General features: G+C 46.2%; 1 protein-coding gene across 2 annotated transcripts in view; it reads right to left on the minus strand.

The window, feature by feature from the left end:
* Positions 1-2,822: 2,822 nt before the first annotated feature.
* LPP (LIM domain containing preferred translocation partner in lipoma) overlaps positions 2,823-27,524 on the minus strand; it is a 429,725-nt gene continuing 405,023 nt past the window's right edge. For both annotated transcript variants that reach the window (XM_054983496.1, XM_054983497.1), the window contains 3 exons: positions 10,120-10,298; positions 6,036-6,156; positions 2,823-4,891 (listed from right to left, as the gene is read on the minus strand). In XM_054983496.1, the coding sequence (XP_054839471.1) occupies positions 4,763-4,891; positions 6,036-6,156; positions 10,120-10,298 (429 nt within the window). In that variant the 3' untranslated portion in view covers positions 2,823-4,762. The remainder of the gene's footprint in view (positions 4,892-6,035; positions 6,157-10,119; positions 10,299-27,524) is intronic.

The raw sequence follows: 27,524 nt of genomic DNA on the forward strand, positions 1-27,524 counted from the left end.
TTTGGATTGGTGCAATGGATGAGTTAAATTATAGGAAGCAGTTTATAAAACCCCTGGGTCTTGTGGGTTCACAGTTGAACATTCTTGCCGAATTCCGTCTCTGCTGTCCCGCCCCCCCGCTCCGCCCCAGCCAGTCAAATCTGATACTCAGCAGTGTCTAAAGTGACATATTTTGTGTCCTCAGCCCAGGGGTTTCTAAATGCTGAAAACAAACGGGGGGAAAACATTGCTTGTTCACAGAGTTGCATTTGCACTTGACTTTTGGCCTAAACTGCAAATATTTACCCAGAGGCAAGATAGAGAAAGAAGCAGCTGCCTGTCAAGCCTGCTTTCTGAATGGCAACCAAGTGGGCCAGGAGTCCAGAAATGGTGCTTTTGGGAGGCGAGGGAAAAGTAGTGTAAACTGGCGCAGAGCAGTGCTTAGAGTATTGTTGGAACATCCAAACTCAAATCCCCCACTCTACTATGGAAACTCGCTGGGTGACCTTGGGTCAGCCATCCTCTTTTGGCCTAACCTACCTCGCAGGGCGGTTGTGAGGACAGATGGAGAAGCCTTGAAATTTCTGACACAAGGGTGAGGACTGTGGCTCAGTGACAGCGTGAGGCATGGAGCATCTCTTAAGTATCTCCACTTTAAGGTGCCAGGAAAGATCCGGTTCTGCCTGAACTCCTGGACAACATCTGCCTACTTAGCTCCATGGAACAAGGGACAGACTCCATATAAGGCAGCCCCACGGGTGCTTGTGTGGACAATTAACCTAATGGAGTTGAGTCTAAAACAAGGCCTTGTGCTGGACGATATGAGATAACTAACTGACCCATTTCCCATCCTCACAAAAATTAAAGAGCATCAGATTCAAAGGAAGGAAGTAATTCTTGATTATCTCATGTGTTAAAAAAAAAGATTTTTTTTCTTAATAGCAAAGCAGCATTAGCAATATTAGCTCAGATCAAAGAATTTATAGAAAACTGTTAGTTTGTTAAAAAGAAGCACGAAAGATATGTATCAGACATGCTATGAAAACCTGTGTCATGCACACTTAAAAATTTCCTAGCTGGATCAGATAGAGGTTTCACCTCATCTGACACCCTGGCTGTTTCCACACTGCTTACTCGATCACGCAAAACTCTCAGAACGACACGCCTTCCTGGTGCGATTTCCCGCGATAATGCCAGTTCTGGGAGTTTTGCGCGATCGGTAAGCAGTGTGAAAATGGCCCCCGTTTCAAGCAGTGGTCAGACAGACATTTCTGGGCACATCAAGACGGCAGTTGTGGCCTTGCCAGTTGTCAGCCTAGAGATATACTGCCTCTGTACAGGGAGGAGACATCGGAGTTAACAGCCTCCAGTCCGCATCCTCTGGCAACGAGGTCCATGTTAGTAACACAGTTGTTCGTGAAATCCAGCCAAACGCATTTGCTTCAAGTACTCCTGGTTCCAAATCTCATTTCCATGGAACTTGTAATAAATGATGCTTAAGCTTACAGCAAAATCAACCTGTCCTCAAAATTAGTGCACAAAGAAAAGGAACAAGGGAAGAGGGGAAAATAGATGTACAAGGCTCTCACCCATTCACCTTTCAATTCAAGGGTGGGCGGGTCCTTACACCCAAGAAATGCTTGATAACCGTAGCCCGTCGATGGAAACTTCAGAACTTTCCCCTGGAGTATTTGATTTTGAACCTTTCTGTGCATAGGGCTAAGAAAGGCCGCATCCATGCACTGGTAGATGTTTGTCTTAAAACTAAGCGCACAAAATTTCAGCCAGGAGCACCAGAGTACAACTGCTGTGGCACACTTCCTGTGTCTACACACAGGGCTAGTAAAACAGAAGTTTCCCACTGGTTTCTATCCTCAACCCATTGCCCACAATATGCATATTTTCTAAAATAATCATACATATTTGAGGAATTGCATAATGAAAGCTTTGTTTTAGGCACACAAAAATAATGCATACTTGAAAAACCAAGGGCCTGATCCACCAGGAATGTATCCTGGGGGGGGCGGGGCGGTGTTTCCAACTATTAAATGAATTGGAACTCCTCTTTATTGTACCACATGGAAGACATTTCCAGTGGAGCAGGCCCACAGTATCTTTGGCAAAATGGAGTGTTTTTTTTTAGATAGGTTAAATAAAGTTTGCAATAAATATATTCTACTACAGTTAACTAAATTCTTTAAGGGTGAACCCCGATTGCATTCCACTTCTTGCAATACAGACAGCAGTTTATGGTGCTCAAAAACTGCCCGGTCAAGTCTTACCTCCTCATCCAAATCTTTATATTGAATGGGATTGTATCAAAAGTGTCAGACACAAAAGGAGATTTGCACCCCCAGTTAAAAGGCCGTAAGAACGTTCTTGTGGTGTTGCAAAAGCCCACCCACTGCCATTTTGAAATCTGGACCTTGAAGTTTTGGGCTCTGCCCATTCTATGCCTAGAAAGGCACAACTTTTCTTAGCATGATGGAGCCTGCACATTCCACTGGACTGATGGGTCAAACTGCACTGCAACCGCTTTTGAACATTCTCTGTTTGGGGGAAAGTGTTTACATCAACTCAGGGCTTTTTTTCAGCGGGAACACAGTGGAATGGAGTTCCGGCACCTCTTGAAAATGATCACATGGACGGTGGCCCCGCCCCCTGATCTCCAGACAGAGGGGAGTTTAGATTGCCCTCCGCGCAGCAGCGTGGAGGGCAATCTAAACTCCCCTCTGTCTGGAGATCAGGGGGTGAGGCCACCGGCCATGTGACCATTTTCGCCAAGGGTGATTTAAACTTTAAAAAACTCCCCCCTTGTTCCAGCTGACCCAAAGTGACGTCATTGTGCGGTCCTGAGTTCCACCACTGAGTTCCACCACCTCTTTCCCCAGAAGAGAAGCCCTGTATCAACTTATCTGCTAGGCTTCCCCCTATTGATTGTGGGGCACATTCTAGGGGCACAGAGAGTTCGTTCCCAGTGCCATCTGGGCTGGCTTGTTGGGCTTCTGCATTCCTCTGTGCATTCACCTGACAATGAACACAAGAGACTTCTGTCGATGAGAGTTGCAAAGGACATCAGCAGAGGGGGTGAGAAAACAGTCTTTTGGAGAACTTTGTCCACCTTGGCATGTTCTTACTGGAAAACTCACCACAAGTCTCTGAGGAATGCCATGTGTATGGCTGGAAAACGCCAGTCAGAACCTTCTAAGCAGAAGCAATGCCAACCTGTGCCTATCAGGTACGCAGCCCAGCACTTTGCATAAAAGGAATTTTTTTGGGATACCTTTAGCAAAGAAGCCACTCTTGTAAGAACAACTCTCAACGATCCCCTGGCTGAATTAATAGCAGACTAGGGGAAGTGAAGGGGTGTGTGTGTTGGGTGCAGCAACATGGAAGGATGCATGCAGCCCACACAAAAATTGCAGGCGCAAAGCACCTCTCAGGATGGGGCCTTCCTGTTCAGTTAACTCTTCTCACAACTTCTGGTTTGGGCTCAAAGCACCAAGACAGAAATAGTTGAAGAGCCCCTTAATAGGTGAGCATCGCAGATATTACTTCCGCTGGCCATAAAATGCTGGTTGACTTCTATCAGCATCAGAGGAATGCGTGAGGGCTGAAATGTACTTGTAGAAAAAAATTCCAAGCAAATGCTTCTCTTTCAAGTTTGCTTTTAAGAATTGGATGATATTGCATCCTCTTTTTTATATTCCCAACCAGGGATAAGAGAAAGAGGCACTGGTGGTGGTGGTGGTGGGGGGAATGAGTAAACTATTGAACTGGACAAGTCCCATAATGTATATTACCTTTACAAGTTTCTCTACCAATCTTACAATCAATATATGTGTATGTATGTGTGTATATATATTAAAAATCCCTCATTATCTAATTGTAAAATTGATATAGAGTGCTGTGAAATGTCAGATCTGAGATGCCAAGTTATGAATTAGCGCGAGTGTTTGCTTTGGCTGTAGTGTGCGGTGTGTCTACTGTTGGAATGATCGTTCACGTAGAAGTGACGTGGAATCACTTGGGTTCCATCCCAACAACGTTGGCCAACGGGCGTGCAATCAATATGATTTTGCGTGTGGCTTAGCGTGGCCGTGCCAAGACTTTTCTTAACACAGAAAAAGTCTCTGTTATTGCTTCTATCCCTTATCGCTGCTATAACTGTCTTTAAGGCACTAGCAAAATATTACAATACATTTTCATATAAGGGCTAGCTATAGATATAAAATGTAATTTCTGGTGTGCAAACAAACTCAGAACTTGATGGTTTGTGTGAGGAAAAAAAGTTCTAAATATCGGTGACTGGAAATATTAACAGATTAAAAATTTATATGGCAGAAAAATGGATTTTTGTTTGAGGAGTGGTTAAATTGGCAGTGGAAGGAGATGAGCAAGGCAGAAGGAGGGATCCTCCCTGGAGCCTGTAAACCAGGAGATGGCAAATTCTGAATTAGTAAATGGTGCCCCCGTGGATATACCTGCACTACAAACTTCTATCCATCTTATACCATTTTAACCTTTGCGGCATCCCACAAAGAATCCTAGGAATTGCAGTTTGCTGAGGATTTTCTTTTCAGACCCTTATCCTCAGGGTTCCCTGAAGAGAAAGGAACAAACTTTGCAATCAGGTGACGTCTGTAATGTAGATGGGAGGGCACAGTGATGTGGGGTTCACTGCTCGGGATTAGACCCTCAGGGGACTGCCGTTCTCATCCCGAGGCCTTCCAGCCACGTGAGAGGCAAGAATTGTGCAGATCTTCCCAGAGGTTGAATGCATTCAGAGGTCGGTGCTTGCCTTAGCCGTGAGGGCTTGGATCCGGGCTGAGTTGCAGGTTTTGCAGAGAATGTGGCCATCCAGAGGGTAGCAGCCCTGATTGTCTCCTTCAGATAACAGCCCTCCACAGTCCTGTAGAAGAGCACCAGGGAGAAAACAGGGAAACAGATTATGAAAGATCAATCCATTTATTTATTCACAAAATTTATACCCCAGCTTTCGCTGTCAGGGCCACCGAGGCTGCTAAACTGTTTAAAAACACACATAATAAAAAGCATTTTTCAAAACCATTAATACCAAACAAAAACATGTCATTAAAACAATTAAAACAGTTAAACACACATCATAAAAAGCATGTTTTCAAAACCATTAATACCGAACAAAAACACATCATTAAAACAATTAAAACCAAAGTTAAAAAACATACAAAAACATAAAAATAGCAATTAAAGCATAGGGCAGGAAGTGGGAATCAATGGGGGAGAGCTAGACGAAACAAAAAAAGTTCTTTATGTCTGATGTGTGAGAGTCATTTGAAATTATCGACTAGAACAAATGAAAACTATGTTAATGTGGTTCAAACTGGAACGTGATTGATTATTAAGGACAGGTGAACCTGCCCTAGTGCAATGGAAAATTAACACAAGGCTAACATTTTAGGTGTATGAAAAATCAGTCGAATCCCTAGACTGGGCCTGGAGCAGATCTTGGGGCTCTGCTAGAAAGCAATGACCTTCGATATCTCTTCTCCACTTTGGATACATTTGGGGAGAGGAAGGGGGGGGGAGAAACAAAGGCTGCATCCACACATTACTGAATATAGCGCTACCGGTGTGCTTTAACACTCAGTCACAGTTGGCTTTTCTGGGTGTGTAAAAAATGCCAAGCTGTTCCAGATGATGGTCATAGTGCAATGATGGTACCATCTCTAGCTACAGGTGGCTGCACACATTTCTGTTCCAAGGACAGTTTTAAAAACCATGCCCTTTTGATGCCTGATATGCACAGTCATCTATCAAACCCAAGCAGTGGTAAATTGGCACTTCTTAAAAAAGCGATCTTGCTTCTTTTCATAGCTGTAGTTTTTTCCTAGCATGGAGGTGAAAATAGACAAGGAAAATAAAAGCTTCCCGTATTTCATTTCTATCCGTCAGGTTGTTGCTAACTGTACAGCCACTAATAAAAAAGTGAAAAACACTATCCAGAGAATAGGGCAAATGCCCACACCATGAGGAAGCAATATGGTACTTTGAGTTATGCTGAGAGTAATACTGACCTCACACCGGTAGCACTGCACATGGAAGTCTCGGTCTAAGGCCACGATTCGGACAGTCTCTTCCTGGCCCTGGGCGGGCATGATGGGCTCCTTACAGACGGAACACCGAGGGGCAAATTTCCTAAAGATTGAAAATGACCTGTGGTCAGAACGCCTATCATCCCAGCTGGCCGCAAGTTAAGAGAGAGACACGTCTGCCTAAGGTTTCCATCTACACGTTCTTTGCAAAGGAATCCACCACTTCCCACCTGCTTTGATTCTTGCCTCACATCTATCAAAGCCCCCAATTCTATTCAGAGATTCTGCTACATATTTCAAAATCTAACACATTCCGGCCTGAAAGTGCAGGGACGGTAACAAGACCTGCACTCAGTTCAGACATAAACACGGTTTAGTTTCATTATTGGTTTGCTTGTGAAATCAGGGGTTGGATTGCAGGGGACCGCTCAAGTCTTGGTTTGCCTCAACGAATGCTAGTTTTGTCATTGTGGCTCCAGCCAGGTGTCTCTGTGGCTGAGGGGTGTGTGCCACCAGGACATACACCAAGATTAAGCTGGTGTGTCCGCACTATGGGTGTGCGCTTTGGGTTTCCGATTCGGGTTTTTAACTAGAATTGGGCCTGATTCGGAATGATTCGATATTTCCAAATAAGCCCCAGCATTGCTGAGCCGATTCGGATATAGCGAAGCAAAGCTTTCCAAAGCGCTTCGGGATGGTTTGGAAAGCTTTGGGTAGACTGGCAGCAGCCACAGCACTTTTCTTACTGTTTGCAAAAAGCAAGAAAAGCGCTGCTTTCAAGTTTCCCACTGCCCTTTCCTGCCTTCTGCAATGCCTTCCAGGAAGCCCGCAAGCAAGGTGTGATGGAAACAGCCATTTCTGATTATTTTTGCCCCTCAGCAACTGGTATTTAGAGGTAGCCTGCCTATAAATATGGAAGTTCCATTTATTTATCAGGATTAACAGGAGCTGACCCTAATAATCCTTATTTCTGTAATTCTATTGAATCAGAGCTAAGTGATAGTTTTGCAATCCTTCCAGGAAAGGAATGCCACAGCGGTAAAGCTGCTGCTAAGAATGCCTCCTTGCATGCCCTTCCTGTCGAAATGAGAGCATGAGAATTGCCTGCATGGCTATCAGGCCAAGGCCAGAGCTCTGTCCTGCACCACTGGTATCTCCGGGAAGCTTCCAGCTTATGGATGAAGGCGGGGGGTCCACCGTGGTTGTTCCCCATTTAGCTGTTGTGTTGTTTCTTCCTGTGAAGTAGGTGGCTTGTTACCACCATGAAAGCAGCAAAACCAGGCCCTCCACAGACAGAGGTAGGGGAATCAACATGCTAGGGAAGGGGTCCCCAAAGTGGTGCCCGTGGGCTCCACGGTGCTTTCTGGGTGCCCAACACGTGCTTTTAGGAAGTGGGTGGAGCCAGGTGGGCCTCTTACCCAGCAAGTCTTCTGACTGGCTGAAACTTTTGTTCGGCAGCAGCTGCCACCACCGTGTTGGTTTTATTTTCTCTCTCCCTCGTCTTTCCTAGGCTGTTTCCACACGACTTACCTGCCTGCAGAACATCGTGTGAAAGACCCAGAAGACAGTGTCTTCTCGCGCGAAATCACACAAGGAAGACGCTGTTATCCGGGAGTTTTGTGTGAAATCATGTCTTCCTGGAGCGATTTCACATGAGAAGACTCAGTCTTCTGCGTCTTTCACACAATGTTCCGCAGGCAGGCAAGTTGTGTGGAAACGGCCCTAGTGTATATTTTTAAAATTACCCTTGAACTTTGGCCTTCCTCTGTGTGTGTGGCTCTGCCTCCTGCAGCTGCCACTTTGCGGTTGTGCCTGCCACCGTGTATCGGCATTCCAAAGGTGCCCACAGGCTCAAAAAGATTGAGACCCTTTTTGCTAGGGGACTCCACAAGTATGTCAAACTTTACGACTCTGTAAATTAAACCAAAAGTAAAGGCCTTGCCCAATGGCCGGAGGACTGGGAATGATTCAGCCGAGAGGAATGGCTGTTAAAAAAATAAATAAGAACCTGTTGGAGCTCGTGCCCCTCAGAGCAGCAAAAACAGGAAAATATCTTCCCTCATCACTGTATCGGCACAGAAAACGGCGGGGTGGGGGAGGCAGGAGCCTTTCCTCCTCCGGCGGCGTTCCAAGCTAACACATGGGCTCTCCTTTGCTTTTTTCCTGTGGAGTTGCAGGACATCTGAGTTCCCTGGACCCGACCCTTAAAAACTCCTTGCATCTAGTTTGGCCCTAATAGCAGTCCAATCCTTTTTAAGAAGCCATCTAGAAGAATATGAGAGCATAAGGTCAGGACATCGGGTCTTCCATGAAGAACTGCCAAGCCATCTTCTAGGCATGGAGTAAGGGTCACTGGATATGTGTGTGTGTGTGGGGGGGGAGGTATTTGTGAATTTCCTGCATTGTGTCGGGGGTTGGACTAGATGACCCTAGAGGTCCCTTTCAACCCTATGATTCTAAGCAGGGGCCTCTCCTACAGAGCTCATGTGGTCTGCACAGACTGGCTGTTGTTAAGATCTCTTAGCTGACCCCAGAAGATGTGGGGGGCACAGCAATTTCAATACTACACGATCAGCAGATCTAGCAGGGAACACCAGCACTTTAAATTGTGTCGGCGTGCAATTTCTTTGCAGCCAGATGAGCTGCAGCAAACATTAAAGTCTCCCTGGAGGTGGTGGCTGGCAAGCAGGCATTCCCTGGAGGTCCAAGGCAGAAAATGAGGCTCTGCGATGACATTTTCCTTGCCGTATTTCTGGGAATCAGATGCCTTTGTGCACAATTACACTCAGGGGGACCCTAAGATGGTAACTACAGTCATGTTTAAAGAGTTTCAACGCAGATTCAAATTCGTAACTGCTGGTTTCCTCTTTTAAAAAAAATAAGCTGAGGATAACGTATGCGTATCTTTTCTCTCTAAAGCAAAAGGAACGTGTACATTTTCACACGCCTCTAAAAAAGTACGCCCACCTATTCGTGTTCCTCAGAGGGAATGTGATGAGGGGGTGGACCAGTGACGGCAAAGACAAGATCTCTCCAGGCACACCTTTCAATTCTCATTAAACGAGCCAATGACGCAGCCTCTCTTACTAAAGATATTTTCGCGGCCAAAGAGTTTTTCAAAATCCTTTCTAGCTTTGGTTGGAAAACACTCATTCTTTAATACCGGTTTTGGAGGACTGGGAAGCAGTTTTTTCCTTGAATAAAAACGGCAGGCACGGTGTGATCTTGCGCCTGAGAAGGTTTCTGTTGGCAGAGCAACAGCTCCCCACCTTCCGAGGAGAGTAACCCCATGTTTCTGCATAAGCCACAGATTGGGTGTAGCCGGAGCCGATTAAAAGTACGGTGTTGCCCCACGCAAGGTATACCCATCTCTTCCCGTGCCCACGCTGCAACGGATGTATCCACAGCTCTGATTTGGCTAGCAGCGGAGGAGATGCCAATCACAGGAGCCAGCCAAGCCCCTGGGGGGCTTTGGCCCCCTTCTGGCTGTGCTTCTTTAAGCAGTTGTGGAGGTGGCTGGGTCAGGGAACCGGCCTTGGGTGTAGCCTTTGATTGGAAGAAAGCAAATCTTGTACAGGAACTCATGCAGAGACCCAGACACTGGGATGCATTAACCGATGGAATGAAATGATTGCTGAGAGGAGCGGGACGAAGGAAAGATCTGCAAGTCGTGGGCCCAGAAATCCCTGGAGCCAGTCCATTCACATCCTGCTTCGATAGGCAGGAAAAAGAGACAGGATTTGCCTTACGCGGAGTCAGGCCACTGCCGTTTCTTACTGTCTGCTCCGAGCGGCTGTCCAGGACCTCAGGAGGAGGAAAGTTTTTCCTGCTCTATTACTCGAGAGAGATTCTTTGAATGAGCAATGCCAGGGGGTTGAAGTGGGCGCCCTCTCAGTGCCAAGCAGGCATTCTACCACTGAGCCTTATTCATAAGTAATAATAATTATTGTTACAATTAATACCTACTCAGTTCTTACTGAATCGGCCTGCCTTCCGCTCACAGGCTTTAACTCACAGGCCGGTCATGACCAATGGCCACCCTAAAGCTCCGGACAAAGGCACCCACCTGTGGAAATCCTCGATGCAGTGGATGTTGCCTGCGGCATCCACGGTGAAAGGGATGCCGTCCAGGCTACGCTGGCACATCACGCAAGTGAAGCAGTGGGGGTGGTAGGCCTTGCCAGTGGCTCGCAGGATCCGTTCCATGATGGGCTTGGCACAGACGCTGCATTGCTCCAAAGTATTCTGTGGAGGGAGAAGGGAGAAGCCACGGTGGGTGACCTTTCGAAGCATTCGAAGGTGACCTTTCGAGCAATTCTAGAAAAGAAACAGGCCTCTTTCTTCCTGATGGTGGTAGAAAGCATCGCCAAGTCATAGCTGACTTACAGTGACCCCTGCGGCGTTTTTCAGGGCAAGAGACTCACAGAGGTTGTTTGCCATCACCTGCCTCTGCACAGCAACCCTGGCCTCCAATTACTAACCAAGGCCAACCATACCTAGCTTCTGAAATCAGACAAGATCCGGCTTGCCTGTCTAAAAACCAAACACCAAACTTGTGAATGTGCGGTGTAGTGGATGAGTGCAGGACTCTAATCTGGAGAGCCGGGTTTGAGTCCCCACTCCTCCGCTTGAAGCCAGCTGGGTGACCTTGGGTCAGTCACAGCTCTCTCAGAGCTCTCTCAGCCCCACCCACCTCACAGGGTGATTGTCCTGAGGATAATAATAACACACTTTGTAAACTGCTCTGAGTTGTCCTGAAGGACGGTATATAAATCGAAATTATTATTATTATTATTACTACTTCTACTACTACTACTACAATGAACAGGTCGATAGTAAAGTTTTCATTTTAGCGGTCACCTCAGGCATTCGGCAGTGACATCTGAATCTTGCGACAAGCGGGCATTCCCTGCGTCCTGTGACTGGAGGACATTCTGGCTCTGTTCACAAGTTACAGTGAACACACACACACACACACACACACACACACACACACACACACACACACACACACACACACACCATGTCTGTACACATGTATATCTGTCAGAAATAATAACAATAACAACAACATTCGAAAGAGCCAACAAGTGTTATGAATGGAGCTGGGGATAAATGCGGGGTTTGTATCACATATTCAGCGGTACGTGCACTGACTACATCATGAGAATTACTCAACGTACATACAAAGAACAAATGAAGCGTACACTGTACATAGACTGTCTGTGCATTCATTGTAGCTCGTAAACTGCTTCCCGCTTGCCAATTGCTAGCAAACCTATCTCTGCCGCACAATTTCATCCTCCTCCTCTACCAAAGAGCTCAGGGTGGTGGGGTTCACAGGTCTCCCTTTCCTATTTTTATCCTCACAAGAACCCTGTGAGGTAGGTTAAGTTGTTATATTTTACTAGTTTGCACGGCACTTTTATACAGATCCAAGTGCAACACTCATTGAATTGTACAACAATTTCTGTGACAGCAGTCCACAAGGGAGGTGAAGAATGCAGACTGTGAGACCACAATGCGTGTGTGTGTGGGGGGGGGAAGGGCTTGGTCTGTCTCACCCCTTCACCCAATAAACTGCGCAGATACTCTAACTGGTCGTTCAAATTCTTTGCATGCAGAGAACTGTGTTATTGGCTGCCTGGGAATGTGGTGGGTTCCCCCTCATTAACAACAACAACATTCGATTTATATACCGCCCTTCAGGACAACTTAACACCCACTCAGAGTGGTTTACAAAGTATGTCATTATTATCCTCACAACAATCACCCTGTCAGGTGGGAGGGGCTGAGAGAGCTCTGAGAAAGCAGTGACTAGCCCAAGGTCACCCAGCTGGCTTCAAGTGGAGGAGCGGGGAATAAAACCCGGTTCTCCAGATTAGAGTCCTGCCGCTCTTAACCACTACACCAAACTGGCTCCTTTGGCACTCTTCAAGGAGCGGCTGGACGAATCCTTGTCGTAGATGCTTTAGGCTGTTCCTGCCTTGGGCAGGGGGCTGGACTAGATGGCCTGTCAGACCCCTTCCCACTCTAGGATTCTATGATTCTGTGAAGTCAGAAGCCCACAAAGCACCAAACTAGAAATCTTTCTCCTGGCACTGGAGGTCAGGATTCCAGCCTGTGCGGAGTTCTGAACATAGATGTTGGGTGTGGATCCAGCTCCTGTATCACCATACAACTGCCATCGAAGGGCAGAAATGCAGGGAGGTCAGGCCCGATTCCAGACGGCCCTCCCCATCCCGAAACGTCGTGCGTCGATATTTCGCGTTTTTCCGCGCGACGACGCGCGACGTTTCGGGATGGGGAGGGCCGTCTGGAATCGGCCCAGGCCAGACAGGATGTCGTAACAGCTCCATAAAAGATTCCAGAGGAACACATGGGAAGGTGCCTTTTACTGAATCGGACTGTTGGTCCATCAAGGTCAGTGCTGTCTACTCAGACAGGTAGCGGCTCTCCAAAGGTCTCCGGCAGAGGCCTCTCCGGCCACCTACTGTCTGGCCCTTTATCTGGAAACGCCAGGGGTGGAACCTGTCACCTTCTGCAAGCCAAGGAAATACTCTTATCACTGAGCCACAGCCCCTCCCCTATTAGAAGAGATCTGGGTTCGGGATAAACCAGGCAAGGCGCAGGATGTTCTGGGTCTAGAGTTCCCAGTTCTTTTAAAAAAAAATCAGTGATCAGGGGGGCAGAAGTCTGATTTGATTCATATAATTAGAGGGTGGGAAGGGACCTCTAGGGTCATCTAGTCCAACCCCTTGCACAGTGTAGGAAATTCACAACTGCCTCCCTGCACCCCCAGTGAATCTCTGCTCCATGCCCAGAAGATGACAAAAAAAACCCTACGTTCCCTAGCCGAACTGGCCTGGGGAAAATTGCTACCTGACCCCAAGGAGGCGATCGGCCTTACCCTGGGCATGTAAGAAGGGGCCACGAGAACCAAGCCCTGATGAAACCCTTCCTGACCTCCCTCTCCTGATCTGCCCAGGTTCACAGAATCAGCTTTGCTGTCAGATGGCCCTCTAGCCTCTGCTTAAAAGTCTCCAAAGAAGGAGAGCCCACCACCTCCCGAGGAAGCCTGTCCCACTGAGGGACCGCTCTAACTGTCAGGAAGTTCTTCCTAATGTTTAGCCAAAAACTCTTTTGATTTCATTTCAACCCATTGGTTCTGGTCCGACCTTTGGATGGGAACTATGTTGAAGGTGGGGTTTTTAAGCCTTCTGTTCACCGTTTTCTTGATCTAAAATGATCCACTCCCTTCTGCCATGTCCTCTGGAAGCTCTGTACACAGGACTCCTATAATCTTGTTTGCTTCAGCTCTTGGAGTCTCAACTCTTGCAAACGATAAGACGCCTCTACCTTGCCATCAACTTAACAAAGCCGGGTCTGACGCCAGGTCCCTGCACACTTCTGTTGGTGCAATTCCTCTCTCTGCAGAGAGCCAGCTTCTGGCCAGTGAAAAGTCTAGGATGTCAGTGACTTTTCCAGAGAATTGCTTTGATTGTGAGGAACTGGCTGAGCCAGACTCTCAAACAGACCCGCTGCTGGCACGATAAGCTGATGCTTTTTAATCACCTCTCTCTTCCCAGCCGAAATTTGGCTCAGCAGCTGCATTCCTCCAGCCTAAAAGAGGCATAAAAATAGTCAAACCTTCCCCATTTACCCGGAGGTGCTCCTGGAGCCGACCCGCGGTGAGGATAAGCAGAGTTTCAACCGTACAACAACCGCACATGTTTCCAGGAGCCTGGTAATTAGCCGGCACCAAGTTTTATAGACTGTTTCTGGCTTCAGGGGCTTCTTGTACTTCTCCAAACAAACCGTAACAACAGAAATATTTGAATTAGGATCTGGAATGCGTGGCTGCAAGCTGCAGGCTCATGGGAACTCTTTTCAGTCCAGTCCAGACCTTCCAAAAATGGCCACTGGGGTTTAGTATTTACCCTGCAACTACTTCTTAAGCATGCAAGAGTACTTTGGAACATGCGCAGAACGCCTCTGGCCTCGCTGCCCAGTAACTATAGCTGGTCTCCCCACTCCTCTTGGATAAGAGGGCAGGAGGATTTAATGAGAAATTTGCTGGCAGTATGCTATCTGGCAAGAGCTCTGGGAAAAGCAGACACAAGGAGACAGCAACCAGATGCCAAGGAAGAGAGCCGAAAATGAAGCAACCTTACAAAGCCTGTCTACGAAGTCCTGTTGGCCTGCACCAAATTTTTACGGGCTGTTAAGATGTCATACCACAGCTTGCAACTCAGAAGGAGGTTACATCTTGAAGGAATTATTGCTAATAATTAAGTGGGCCTTAAGTGGCAACTGACTTATGGTGGCTCCCCCGGGGTTTTCCAGGCAAGCGATACGCAGAGGTGGTTTCCCATGGCGTTCTTATGCAGAGCAACCCCGGTCTTCCTTGGTGGTCTCTCTGTCCGAGTACTAACCCTGGCCAGCCCTGCTTCGCTTCCCATCTCTGTCATTCTCACTGAAACAAAGAAAATTCCACAGCAAGGCTGACTTTTGACTTTGAACAGATCTCTCTACAGGGTGACGGGAGGAAAACAAGGGCACAGAAGAACCCAAGGAAATGTGTTGTAGAAGAGACGTGTGTCAGAGGGCTCCATGTTTATCCACCTGCTGGTTCATTTCTCTCAGCTTCATAAGCGAACACCCTGCTGGCTGCCCTCATCCTTTCAGTATTAACTTTTCAATTCCTCCCCATGCAGCCCCTCACCGGAAACGAGGACAACAGTCACCCAGCAAAAGAGGCGAGCCCTTCCATACACAATGGCATCGCAGTCTCACTGTACAGGTTGCTTTTTAGAAGAGCAGAGACACGAAAACAGGTCTCTGTAAACTCTTTGCGGCTTAGAAAGACCCTGTCTTTGTGTATCTGTTCTTCTGGAAAGCTGCCTGTGTACTGTGAGTCTCTCTACATGAGACATCTTACACGGGGACACTCAAGTGCCAGGAGACAAAATGTTAGCCGGGAAGCGTAGTTTGAAAAGACAGAGCCTGCGGAGATCGCTCCTCAGGGGGTTTGTTAATTTCATCTTCGCCGCGGGAAGGCTCTGTCCATTGATGAAATTAACAAATCCTCTGAGCAGTGATCTCTGCAGGCTCTATGCAAAGAGCCTTTTAAACTACACTTCCCGGCGAACATTGTATCTCCCTACACTTGAGCGTCCCCGTGTAAGATGTCTCGTGGAGAGAGACTATAAGATGCCATTGTGTATGGAAGGCTTGCCTCTTTTGCTGGAGAAAAGCTTCTGGTTTAGATAACCGGAGTCGCTGGGGACAGCCTAGAACAGTAATAGCAATAAGGGTACCACCACCTGCGCACCAGGACAACGAACCTGTCTTGTTAAGAGAGAAGATGCTTTTTTCTCTTTGCTTCTTTTACAATTCTCATAAGTTCTTGATGTCTACTGACTTTCACAAGCCTCAGAAGGCAAACAAGTAAAATGTTGTGCAGTTTAGTAGATTTGATTGCAATGACGCCTCGAATATTTGGGTGGAAATGGGAGGGACAACCTGAGATAGCAACCCTGAGACAGAAGGCCGTCGGGGAAAGGGGGATGTGTTTGTGGGGGAACAAACAATGGACTGAACTTTTTTATGACATAGAATCATAGGGTTGGAAGGGACCTCCTAGGTCATCTAGCCCAACCCCCTGTACCTCTCCCCCCATCCCTGCACCCCGTGCTAGCTGTCAGCCCCCCTTCCTTTAGCTGCCAGGTGCCATCCCTAGGGATTTCAGAAGGAGGGCAGAAAAAAACTATTAGAGAGAGAAGAGGGAGTGGCCAGGGGCCTCGGCATGTGCTGCATTTTGATTCATGGCAGCTGCTTCAGAAGCTGAAAAAGCACAATAAGACGATTTGTTTAGGAAATTTTGATGCTGCCTCTGAAGAGTCCTGCTCAAAGCAGCTCACAAAAAAACCCCATGCAATAAAATCATTAAAAGTATCATAAATTATTCATATTTTTAAAAGCCATTTAAATAAGCAAGGGGTACAAAAAAAGCATAAAACCACCACGGAGCGCCCCAAGCCTGAAGCAGATCATAAAACAGCTAAAAAGATAAACGCTCTTAGTTATAGTCAAAATTCTTTTTGGAGACCGGTTTCAAGAGGCACTTAAAAAAAATCCCGTATTTGGTGTTACCCCAACCATGTCATGCACATTCAAGTATTAATGTCTGGAGATCAAAGGGGAAACCAAACTCAGTGTTGCTCGAATACTACATAGTTCTAACGAGAAATTTCATTGCAGTGAAACCTGGTATGTAGCTTTCCATAGTCACAGATCCAGAGGAGTTAGCCGTGTTAGTCTGTAGCTGCAAAATAGTAAGAGTCCAGTAGCACCATTAAGATGAACCAACTTTATTGTAGCATACGCTTTCGAGAACCACAGTGGTTCTCGAAAGCTTATGCTACAATAAAGTGGTTCGTCTTAAAGGTGCTACTGGACTCTTTACCAGTGTGTAACTTTGCACTTAATTCTACGTCTGATGTTCAGACATGGATGCGACCCTAAACAATTGCACATCTTTATAAACTACTCCAGTTCATATGAACTTGTAGTTCACTGCAATGTATTTGAGGGTTGTTTTCACACGTCTTACTGTTCACGCAAAATTGAGCAAAACTCCCCGAATGACAGTGTCTTCCTGGAGTGATTTCCCATCATGACTCTGGTTTGTGGCGCGATTCGTGCCACAAACAGGAGTCATGATGGGAAATCGCGTCAGGAAGACGCTGTCATTCTGGGAGTTTTGCGTGATTTTGTGCGACCGGTAAGACGTGTGAAAACGGCCCATGTATGCTGTTGCTTCTGCTGCATCAACTTCTACTTCTTCCACTTACTGCATTGTTTATAGTAGGAAATTTGGCCTTAGGCAGCTTATTGTTCACATTGTCTTTTAATTAGTGGGCCAAGCTACAAGTGACGAATGACACTTGAACGGCAAGTGTATTTCTCCCTGTTCACTTGCCCTCCACTCAATCCACTTGCCGTTCAAGTGTCATTCATCACTGGTAGCTTGGCCCTGAGTCTCAGGGCCAAGCTACAAGTGACGAATGACACTTGAACAGCAAGTGTATCTCTCCCTGTTCACTTGCCCTCCACTCAATCCACTTCAAGTGTCATTCGTCATGTGTAGCTTGGCCCCTCTACTCTAGCACTGTTCATTGGATGTTTTATGCTGTAGGAATACCTTACTTTTATTCTGTAACCTGTCTTGAGTTTCGGTAGAAAAGGTGGCCTATAAATAAATAAAATTAAATAAATTGGAAACTGTTCATTCATCTGATTTTTTTTTTAAACAGTGGCCAATTCTTTCTTGGATTGAACAGAAACACACAGGTTATTTTGAACTTCTTAACTCCTGCAAAAATAACTTAGGGAAGGTTTTGGAAATCATAAAAGGATTCTGAATTTGAAGGAATATTTGGGAAGATTTTAGTCGTAGCTAAGATGGGGAAAATGCCGTGTATTGGAAAGGCATGGGTTACTGGAAAGGAACTATATCGGGAGGAATGTTCTTGAACGTGGATGAAATTTGCGCAAATTGGAATAATGAGCAAATTCCATTGCATGTGTTTAATATTTTGCATTCAACTATTGTATTAATCTGTAACGTCTGTAAAAAAATACAGCCCATTGTCTCACTATGACATCATCAATGGGTAGAGATGCAAATACATCTAATCCCAGTAATGGAAATGTTGGACGAGGCATTTTCTTTTAAAGGAACAAATTCCTTTTTGTGTATTTGCAAACAACTTCAAAAAGGGGGGGGGGTGAGGAATCTCTTGTCTTTATGAGTTCCTTCTGCAGCAGATAAAGCAGTTTAAGGTTATACCACAAGTAGGGCTGCAGTGAAGAAGAGACGGATTCTATGTGTGGGATTATCAAAAATGGGGCTCTGTGAAGCAACTGTACACATCTGGTCACCATATCCCAAAAATGGGATTGTTGAGCTGCAGAAAAAGGTAAGCCAAATGTTCGACAGGTTGGAGCACCATACCTATGAGGGAATACTGAAGAGTTTGGGGGCATTTTAAATGAAAGATGGTCAAGGGGGAACACGATAGACCTTTGTAACATTATGCAAGGTGCAAAGGAAGTGTGTGTTCTTCTCCCACGACACTAGAACGTCTCCCAAAATACTAGTACAGCAATGAACGTCAATCTCCAGTACTGTTAATATAAGAATTACTACATTTTTGCTCTGTTTTCCGTTGGATGGCTTCCACTTTTGCTTCTTCCCAAAAAAGGGAGGATACAACCTGATGTTAGGTCTGCCCTGCACCTAGTAAAACCACAAAGCATCCTATATAGATGCAAAGGAGGGACTGAAAAAATGGTTTCCTCCCCCCTCCTCCTTTTTATTTTAAAATGTCTATTGTGGTAACTTTTTGTGGAGAACTCGAAATCTTGCAAACTGCCTAGCGTCCTTTTGATTGTTCTTAACAAAAGGCATTTTATGGCTTTTGTGTGGCTTTTTCTATGAGCCAGCAAAGCTACCTTCTTTCTTTGGTTACAGCCGGGGTAGGGGGAGTCACTCAATTAAATTGTTTGTAGATTTGGGGCAGACAAAAAGAAGTCTTTCTTCACATAGTGCATAATTAACAGCCACAAAACGTGGAGCTGGCCACAGGCTTAGAGTGTTTGAAAGGAGATTAGACAGCTTCACAGAGAAGTCCACCTGTGGCTATAATGGGTGAATGGAACCTCTGTCTTCATAGGCATACAGGCTATCTTTGAAGACCAGTGGAGGGGTATCAAGGAGTAAGAGATGGCGCCTGTCCTCCTGCCTTTCTTATGGGCTCCTTGAAAATATCCTGATTACCACAGTTGGCAATGGATGCTATACTGTCGGTGCCATCCAGTCAGATCTTGGAGAAATCAACAGCAGCTCGTAGATGGGCTTTCTCTGTGGTGGCCCCTAACCAGTGGAATGACCTGCCTGAGGAGGTCAGGAGAGCCCCCACTCTCCTGGCTTTCCGCAAATGATGCGAAACCTAATTATTCAAAAAGGGCTTTTTTACTCAGATAGGAGGGCTGTATTGTAGGGAGGGGATCTCAGATGATCTGCTAATGAGTTAGGAACCATAGACTCCACCACTATGTTGTAGTGAATTCCTGCTAATGCTATGTCTTTGTGAACTTGTATCTATTTACCCTATGGCATTGCTTATGGAAATGCTCCTGATATTGACTGTACTAATCTCACACTGTGTAATCCACCTTGAGTCTCAGTTGAGAAAGGCAGACTATAAATGACATCAAATAAATAAATAAATAAATAAATAAATAAATAAATAAATAAATAAATAAATAAATAATATACATTTTTTGAGGTGGTTGTGCAACTTGGTGGCAGTAGAGGCGGCCAGTTGGAAGAATGACTGACATACACTAGAAAAGCGGGCATTGTATTACTACTGTGCACTTTTGGTCTTGGAAAAACACAAGAATGCCAAGCAACATGCTCCAAAACACTGACGTTACTGCCCCCCACCCAAGCAGGTCAGTGTGCCATGACTGAACCCATCCTCTGGCATTATGGTAGGGCCTCACCCCTTCCAGCCCTTCTGCTGCTACTTCCTCTTATGAAACTCCATGCATGCGGATATGGCAGGAATGTGTCCACTTTATGTGCGGGACCGCTTCTCCCACTATGTCCTCCACAGGGCCTTGCGCTCTGTGGATAAGCAGCTCTTGGTGGTCCCCAGCCCACGGGACATTAGTCTGGCCTCAACCAGGGCCAGGGCCTTTTCAGCCCTGGTCCCGGTCTGATGGAATGCACTTCTGGGCCCTGTGGGACTTGTTACAATTCTGCAGGGCTTGTAAAACAGAGATGTTCTGCCAGGACTTCAGTTGAGAGCCAGCGAATTGTCCTTGCCTGCCCGCCACGTCCTCTGCTCCATTGGTGGCTGCCACAGCTGTATCCATGTTTCTTAGATATTTATTGTAGCCTGTATTGTTCATGGCACCCGTTTTTTGTACTGCATTTAGCTTCTAAATATTTGTGTTTTCAGATATTTGTATATGGTTTCAATGTATGCTGTTTTCCTTTGTTGTTATTTGCCCTGAGCCTGTTTGTGGGGAGGGCGGGGTATACATTTGATAAAATAAATAAATAAAAAATAAAATAAATGTGATCACGAGCGTGGTTGCTGCTTTGTGGACTGGTTTTATAGCTTGCCTGCCCTGGCCAGGTGGAAACCAATAGAATTACCTGTCCACTCTATTAGAATTTCGGCAATGGAGTCCCCTGAAACTACATCCGGTATCCAGCCAAGAAACACAACGTCTCTTTTCCCCCTTGTGGCGTCTCTAGCCGGGCTTGACAGTTAGAAGCATTAACTGGAAATAGGTGGTTATTAGCACCCTCGGAGAAGCTCGATAACACGAATGAGCTCAGAATCCATTGGGGTTTTTTCCTTCTTTGCTTCTCTTTATAGAGGAATTAAAATAACAGTGCAAAGAAGAATGAAAGCCTGTTTCCCCAGCATTTTGTACGCCATACGCTCTACATACAATTACAGGGGAATTGACAGGAAATTGACCCATTTGTGCCGAAACATCCTCGTTCCGTTCTGTGCTATTTCTTTTCATGGCCCATTTGGGAATGAGCAATTTCTCTCTGGAGCAAAAGAGAAATTGGGATTGTGCGCAAGTTGGTTGCCATGCGCGCGCAGGAGAAGTTTCCCTGTTGTTGTTTTTTGCTTCACTTCCCTTTCTGTGCATTACTCACAGCTAACGACAACAAACGTGTGTGTTTCACCCTGCGCTTCTCATGCTCTCCCCTCCACACAAACGGACTGCAAAATATTTCATAGTGAATAGCTAAGGGCCAGTCCACACAGGAGCCCATAAACAACCTCCAAGGGGTCAGAAACCCCTGAGTGCCTGTAGCAGCTGTAGCTTCTGACAGCTGCTACAGTCAGTTAAGTAGAGCCACTTCCCAGCCCTTTCTGGCAGCACTGCTGTCCTCTCATGCTCCAACAGTCCACACCATTTTTGTACAGCAAACACAGAGGAATGAGACAACAAAGCAATTCCCTTTCCGTTGCAACATCCTTATTGTTGTCTGCTTGCTCCAAGAGAAAGCCTCACCTGCTGATGGGGGCAACAGATGGTTGCACATGGCCTGAGAAGACTGAAATGGGGCTCTGTAGCAGCTGTGAGAGCCAGTAGCTGTTGCAGTCACTTGGAGGCCTGTAGCGCCTCATTCACAGGCTCCCGCATTACGTGGTTTCCAGATCCACAATCAGTAAGATAGGAGTTCTAGCCCAGAGCGTCGCCATTTTTAAAAGAGTTGGATGCATCTATGAAAAATGCCACGTGTTTTATTTTTCCAGCAACGGGCTCTCTAAGACATGCTCTTGATAAATGAATACACGGTGGCACCCGTACAGAATTTCTGATGCCTCACCTTGCCCCTAAATTCCTGCTGCCTTAGTAAAGAGTCCAGTAGCAGCTTCAAGACTAACCAGCTTTATTGTGGCATAAGCTTTCGAGAGCCACAGCTCTCTTTGTCACATGCATGGAGGGGTATGAAGAAACTGGCCAGAGATATATGGGTGGTGAGGGGAGGGGGGAGAGGGTGCAGGGGGTAAGGGCCATGTAAACGTAAATCAGTTGCAAAAGTCGTGAAAGAGGTGGCGTGTGCAATCCAGGCCGGGTGTGACCCCCTTCCCTCCATTGCTGAATCTGAATGGATTGCACACTCCACCTCTTTCATGACTTTTGCAACTGATTTACGTTTACATGGCCCTCACTCCCTGCACCCTCTCCCCTCACCACCCATATATCTGTAGCCAGTTTCTTCATACCCTCCATGCATCTGACGAAGAGAGCTATGGCTCTCGAAAGCTTATGCTACAATAAAGTTGGTTAGTCTTAAAGCTGCTAGTGGACTCTTTACTATTTTGCAACTACAGACTAACATGGCTAACTCCTCTGGATCTGCTGCCTTAGTGAAACCCATGGTATTTTCACTGAGCCTGCTGCACAAGATTTTCCTGGGAGTTTTAGAGGAGGTGCGCGCTGGCTCCTCCAAATCCTTGGACTTCCTCTGAGTTCCAAGAGAACATTTATCAGTCACACTCCACGTATCTGACGAAGGGAGCTCTGACTCTTGAAAGCTCATACCCTGGAAATCTAGTGGGTCTCTAAGATGCTACCAGACCCGAATCCTGCACTTTTATCCCAACTTCCTCGGAGGAGCTTAGCGTTGGTTGCATACTTCTTCCCGGCTCTATTTTATCTTCACATCCACCCTTTCAGGGAGGCCAGGCTAAGACAAAATAACTAGCTGAGGTTATCTAATGAGCTTCTTGGACAAGCGGGGATTCGAACCCAGGTTTCCCAAATGCTGCTCCAGCACTAACCACTACACCACACTGGCTGTGCAAGTTTGACATTTATACCCAGTTTTTTTACTGAAGCAACAGTACAAGTTCCCTTCAGCTGACCAGGGGCGTGTGCTCTCCATGTCAGGATTTCTTCTCTGGGGTCTTCTTTGTGTTGCAGACGGCAGAGGGCCTTCCCTCCCTGGTAAAATCAACCCCTCTCTTCTCTCACAATGACAGCCAGATTAATTAAGCTCGTTAAAAGATCGTAAAAATCCATGAAGGTGGAGGCCCATACAGTCTACGCTCCACTCTTTTATTATTATTAGCTGAGTGATAAAATTGCCAATTGGTAGTTATAAATTACAACGGCCAAAGCAGAAAGCAGCCGCTTGCATTAAAACAAAACCTCCTTTGGCCTCTCACACAAGATCCAGAAGGTCTGAGGGAACAACGTCCGATTCTAGTTGCAGACTCCCTCAGATACAGTCAGCCAGGGCTTTTTTTCAGCCGGAACGCGGTGGAACGGAGTTCCGGCACCTCTTGAAAATGGTCACATGGCTGGTGGCCCCGCCCCCTGATCTCCAGGCAGAGGGGAGTTGAGATTGCCCTCTGCGCCGCTCGGCAGTGCGGAGGGCAATCTCAACTCCCCTTTGTCTGGAGATCAAGGAGCGGGGCTACCGGCCATGTGACCATTTTTGCTGAGGGTGATTTAAACTTTAAAAAACTCCCCCCTTGTTCCAGCTGACCCAAAGTGACGTCATTGTGCGGTCCTGAGTTCCACCACCTCTTTTCCCAGAAAAAAAGCCCTGCAGTCAGCCAAATTGTGGTGAACCTTTTTCTCTACTGTGCCGTTTCAGACCGAAAGTTCGGATTCCACCCCATTTTTTTTTTTAAACGAAGGATCCCTTTCCGGGGACATAAAAAGTAGGTAGGAAGGCCCTGAGATGCCAGATGTCCACGTGCTGGGAGGTTTTTAGATGGGTGTTCATACAAGTGTGCTTCCGCCCATAGTCGACACAGTGGTGTTGTTGTCTGTCCTTGTTGACAGCGTTTGAAGAAAAAGCCTTTTTGCAGGGCAAGGTGCAAACCAGAAGTAATGAAATCCAGACGGTTCGGAAGACAAAGGCACCTCCGGCACATGGGATGCAATCACTGATCCATTAATGGGATCTGGCTCTTAAGTGCTCTGTGATTTGGATCCCCAGTCTTGCAAATTGGTCCCACAGGAATGATTCAGTGTCATACCTTCAGTTTCCCTTGTTTCCTCAACCAGACATTTGGTGAAAGATTTTCTCTCTGTGATTTTCAAGTAAAGAGTCCAGTAGCACCTTTAAGACTAACCAGCTTTATTGTAGCATAAGCTTTCGAGAGCCACAGCTCTCTTCATCAGATGCCCATGCATGTGACGAAGAGAGCTGTGGCTGGTTGTTGTGGGTTTTCCGGGCTGTATTGCCGTGGTCTTGGCATTGTAGTTCCTGACGTTTCGCCAGCAGCTGTGGCTCTCAAAAGCTTATGCTACAATAAAGTTTGTTAGTCTTAAAGGTGCAACTGGACTCTTTACCATTTTGAGACTACAGACTAACACGGCTAACTCCTCTGGATCTATGATTTTCTTGTGTGTGCTTTTTCATCAGAATTACTTGTTCATTTATGATTGGTCATGCAGGCACTCTTGATGATTCTTTGATAAGTTGAGTAAGTTTGATAGCTTTTTCGTTGTACAAATGGTTTAGCACAGCCTAACCAGCTTTGGAGAGGAATCTTACTCCTCTCTCTCTCTCTCTCTCTCTCTCTCTCTCTCTGGTAACAAGAGTGAAGGCCACCTCTCCATCACCCCAATAAGTACTCCAACTCTCTGATGATTTTCCTGCAAACCTGTTTATCCAAAATTGTACTCTGCAATTAGCTCTTTTGGCTATGACTTTCAGAGGCCACACAACCAAAAGCTCCTGATTCGCCTGAAGGCAGCAGCTTCTGGCCCCAACACCATGCATCTGACGAAGAGAACTGTGATTCTCGAAAGCTTATGCTACAATAAAATTGGTTAGTCTTAAAGGTGCTACTGGACTCTTTTTGATTTTGGCCCCAACAAGTGTATGTGTGCTCCACGGTAACCCTGAAAGGAACCCTAGGCAGGAGCCGTTTTCTTCTGGTCACCTCCATGATTTCTCGGGTCGTGTGCTGTCTGAGATGGCAGGAGAGAGGGAAAGAGCATGCTTGATATCAAACTGAGACATTAAGGGAAGGTTGCAGGAACAGAAAAGCAAGTGCCTGGACACTCCCTTGACAACAGTTGTATTCTTTGGCTTCCTAAAGGTCATCACAATTCAGGCCATGTTTAAAGATCAGCGTTTGCAGGGCAATAATTGACCTCCTGTGATCATCACAGAATCTGCCTTACAATGCAGAATTCCCTGAGCTAATTAATCATAGAGTCCAGTAGCACCTTTAAGACTAACCAACTTTATTGTAGCATAAGCTTTTGAGAACTACAGCTCTCTTCATCAGATTCTGACAAAGAGAGCTGTAGTTCTTGAAAGCTTATGCTACAATAAAGTTGGTTAGCCTTCAAGGTGCTACTGGACTCTTTACTATTTGGCAACTACAGACTAACCCAGCTAACTCCTCTGGATCTATAATTAATCATACGGAAGTCTAGGACTTCAGCCATTCCCTGGCCTTTGTCCAGTCAATCAAGCTGCTACCCCGCCTTGTCCAACAGGCCTGAGTAGGCTACCTGTCGGGTAACCTAGTCTTGTCCATATTTGGAAATTTCTCTACCTTCCACTCCCCTGAAATTCAAACCTTCCAATCAGATTCTAAGTTTCTAACCTGGGCCCAATCCCAGCACAGCAGAGAAAATGCCCTCCTCTCAACGCATCTAGGGGTGCATAAAAGCCACCTCTCACCCCCCCAAACTTTTGTAGCTGGTTTCTGGATCCTGCTAACCCAGCCCAACGGCTGGTTTATCTTGGCTGAAATCACTTAGACACCTCTGGGCTTCCCAAGGCGAAACAGACTTCTAGTGTAGTGGATCTTCCCTTCTCCTGATTTCTATGCAAACTAGGAAAGGTGTATCTTTTCTCCCCATCTTTGATCTATCTCCCCTTATTTTCCAATTCACACTACACCACACAGAGTGCTGGCATTCTGCTTCTCTCTGCTTCTTATGGAAGGCATAAATAAACTGGCCAGAGAAATAAGAGATATAAGGTCTTATATCTCTGGCTAGTTTCTTCATACCCTTCATGCATCTGATAAAGAGAGCTGTGGCTCTTGGAAGCTTATGCTACAAAAAAGTTGGTTAGTCTTAAAGGTGTTACTGGACTCTTTACTATTTTGTAATTGTTGTAACTCACTCTAAGTCCTCTTGTGGGGAGGGCTGGCTAGAAGCCTAATAAATGAATGAAATGAATGAATTTGGGTGGCGATATGGCCAGAAGAGAAAGGATAAGGCAGCAGCCCCTGCCCTCTCTCAGACTCACGGCGCTGGGGAATACTTTTTATTGTTAACAAGGAATATCCCAGAGAAGAGATGCCTGCCGTTGTGTGTACCACATAGCTAGGCCCTTAATAAAGTTATTAGGAGAACAGAATAGTAAAGAGTCCAGTAGCATCTTTAAGACTAACCAACTTTATTGTAGCATAAGCTTTCGAGAACCACAGCTCTCTTCATCAGATGCATCTGACGAAGAGAGCTGTGGTTCTTGAAAGCTTATGCTAAACAAACTGGGTTAGTCTTAAAGGCGCTACTGTACTCTTTACCAGGGCTCATTTTGAGGGGGAATGAGCAGGAACGGAGTTCCGGTAGTTCTCCAGAAAGGTCACATGTCAGGTGGCCCCACCCACCTGATTTTTGGCCATTTTGGGCCCATTTCGGAATGGATCGGGGCCAAAACAGCCCAATTCGGGCCCAAAATGGCCAGGATCAGAGCCCAAACAGCCAGGACTGGTCCTGAAACAGCCAAGATCGGGCCTCTGATGGGTGGTGGATCACTCTCCCGCTCAGCAGCGGCCCAATCCTGATCATTTTGGGCCCCTTTTTGGCCATTTTAAGTCCCTTTTTGCCATTTAGGGCCCAATTTCGGCCTTGAATGGCCAGGATTGGGTCCAAAACAGCCAGGATAGGTGATGTCAGGGGGTGTGGCATATGCAAATCAGTTATGCTAATGACACACTTCTGGCGATGTCAAGGGGTGTGGCATATGCAAATGAGTTTTGCTAATGAGTTATGCTAATGAATTCCTGCAGCTCTTTTTCTACGAAATGACCCCTGCTCTTTACTATTTTGCAACTAAAGACTAACACAGCTAACTCCTCTGGATCTAGGAGGACAGAATGAGGGAAGTATGCACTGGACCTCACCTACAGTTTTTGATAGAAGGGTGAGTACAAAACGTAAAAGTTCACTGCCGGGAAGAAACACCACTATATAAACATTCTCTGTTCCCCCTCAATATATTTTGTGGTGGGTTCAGGGGAAGGAGAATGGCAGGAGAATCGGCACTCTGGGGGCCAGTGCCAGATTGTAGAAAATTATTAAACATTATGAAGAAAGACAGCGTAATGAGCTCCTTTGGGAGTGCCGAAATTTACCCAAGAAAACGGAGCGCTTACTCTTGGGTTCGCCGTGCCTTGTGAATTATTTAATAATTGTTCCCAAGCAGGAGGAATATATTTATCTGCCCCGCTGGAGAGAGCACGCTATGCAATCTGTTTACACTAATTTTGAAAATATGATTATTTAAAAAAAAGGAAGAAAGACGGAAGCGAGGGATGGCGCAGACGTAAGCACAGTTGCCGAGGGACAGAAAAACCCGAGCAGCTCTACCCCCCCAACCCCATCCCCCTGGCGGGTTTTAGAACCTCAAACTCAGATTAATTGGAGTGCTTTTTTTGCGCTTCTACCTTGATTATTTTACAGTTTTAAAATGTGAGAATTACAGAGGCATTAATATAGCTGAAAATTACTTTCTTCAAAGAACACCCATCTGACTCGTTTCACGGCAATTACAACTTCTGTTTTCCATCTCTGTGCAAGGGCTCAAGAGCTTGCTTTGAACTCCCCCCACCAACAACTTTTTATCTGTGGGTGGGAAAGCATGGGAGGGGG

Source organism: Eublepharis macularius, chromosome 6 (genome assembly GCF_028583425.1).
Source record: "Eublepharis macularius isolate TG4126 chromosome 6, MPM_Emac_v1.0, whole genome shotgun sequence".
Lineage (NCBI taxonomy): Eukaryota > Metazoa > Chordata > Lepidosauria > Squamata > Eublepharidae > Eublepharis > Eublepharis macularius.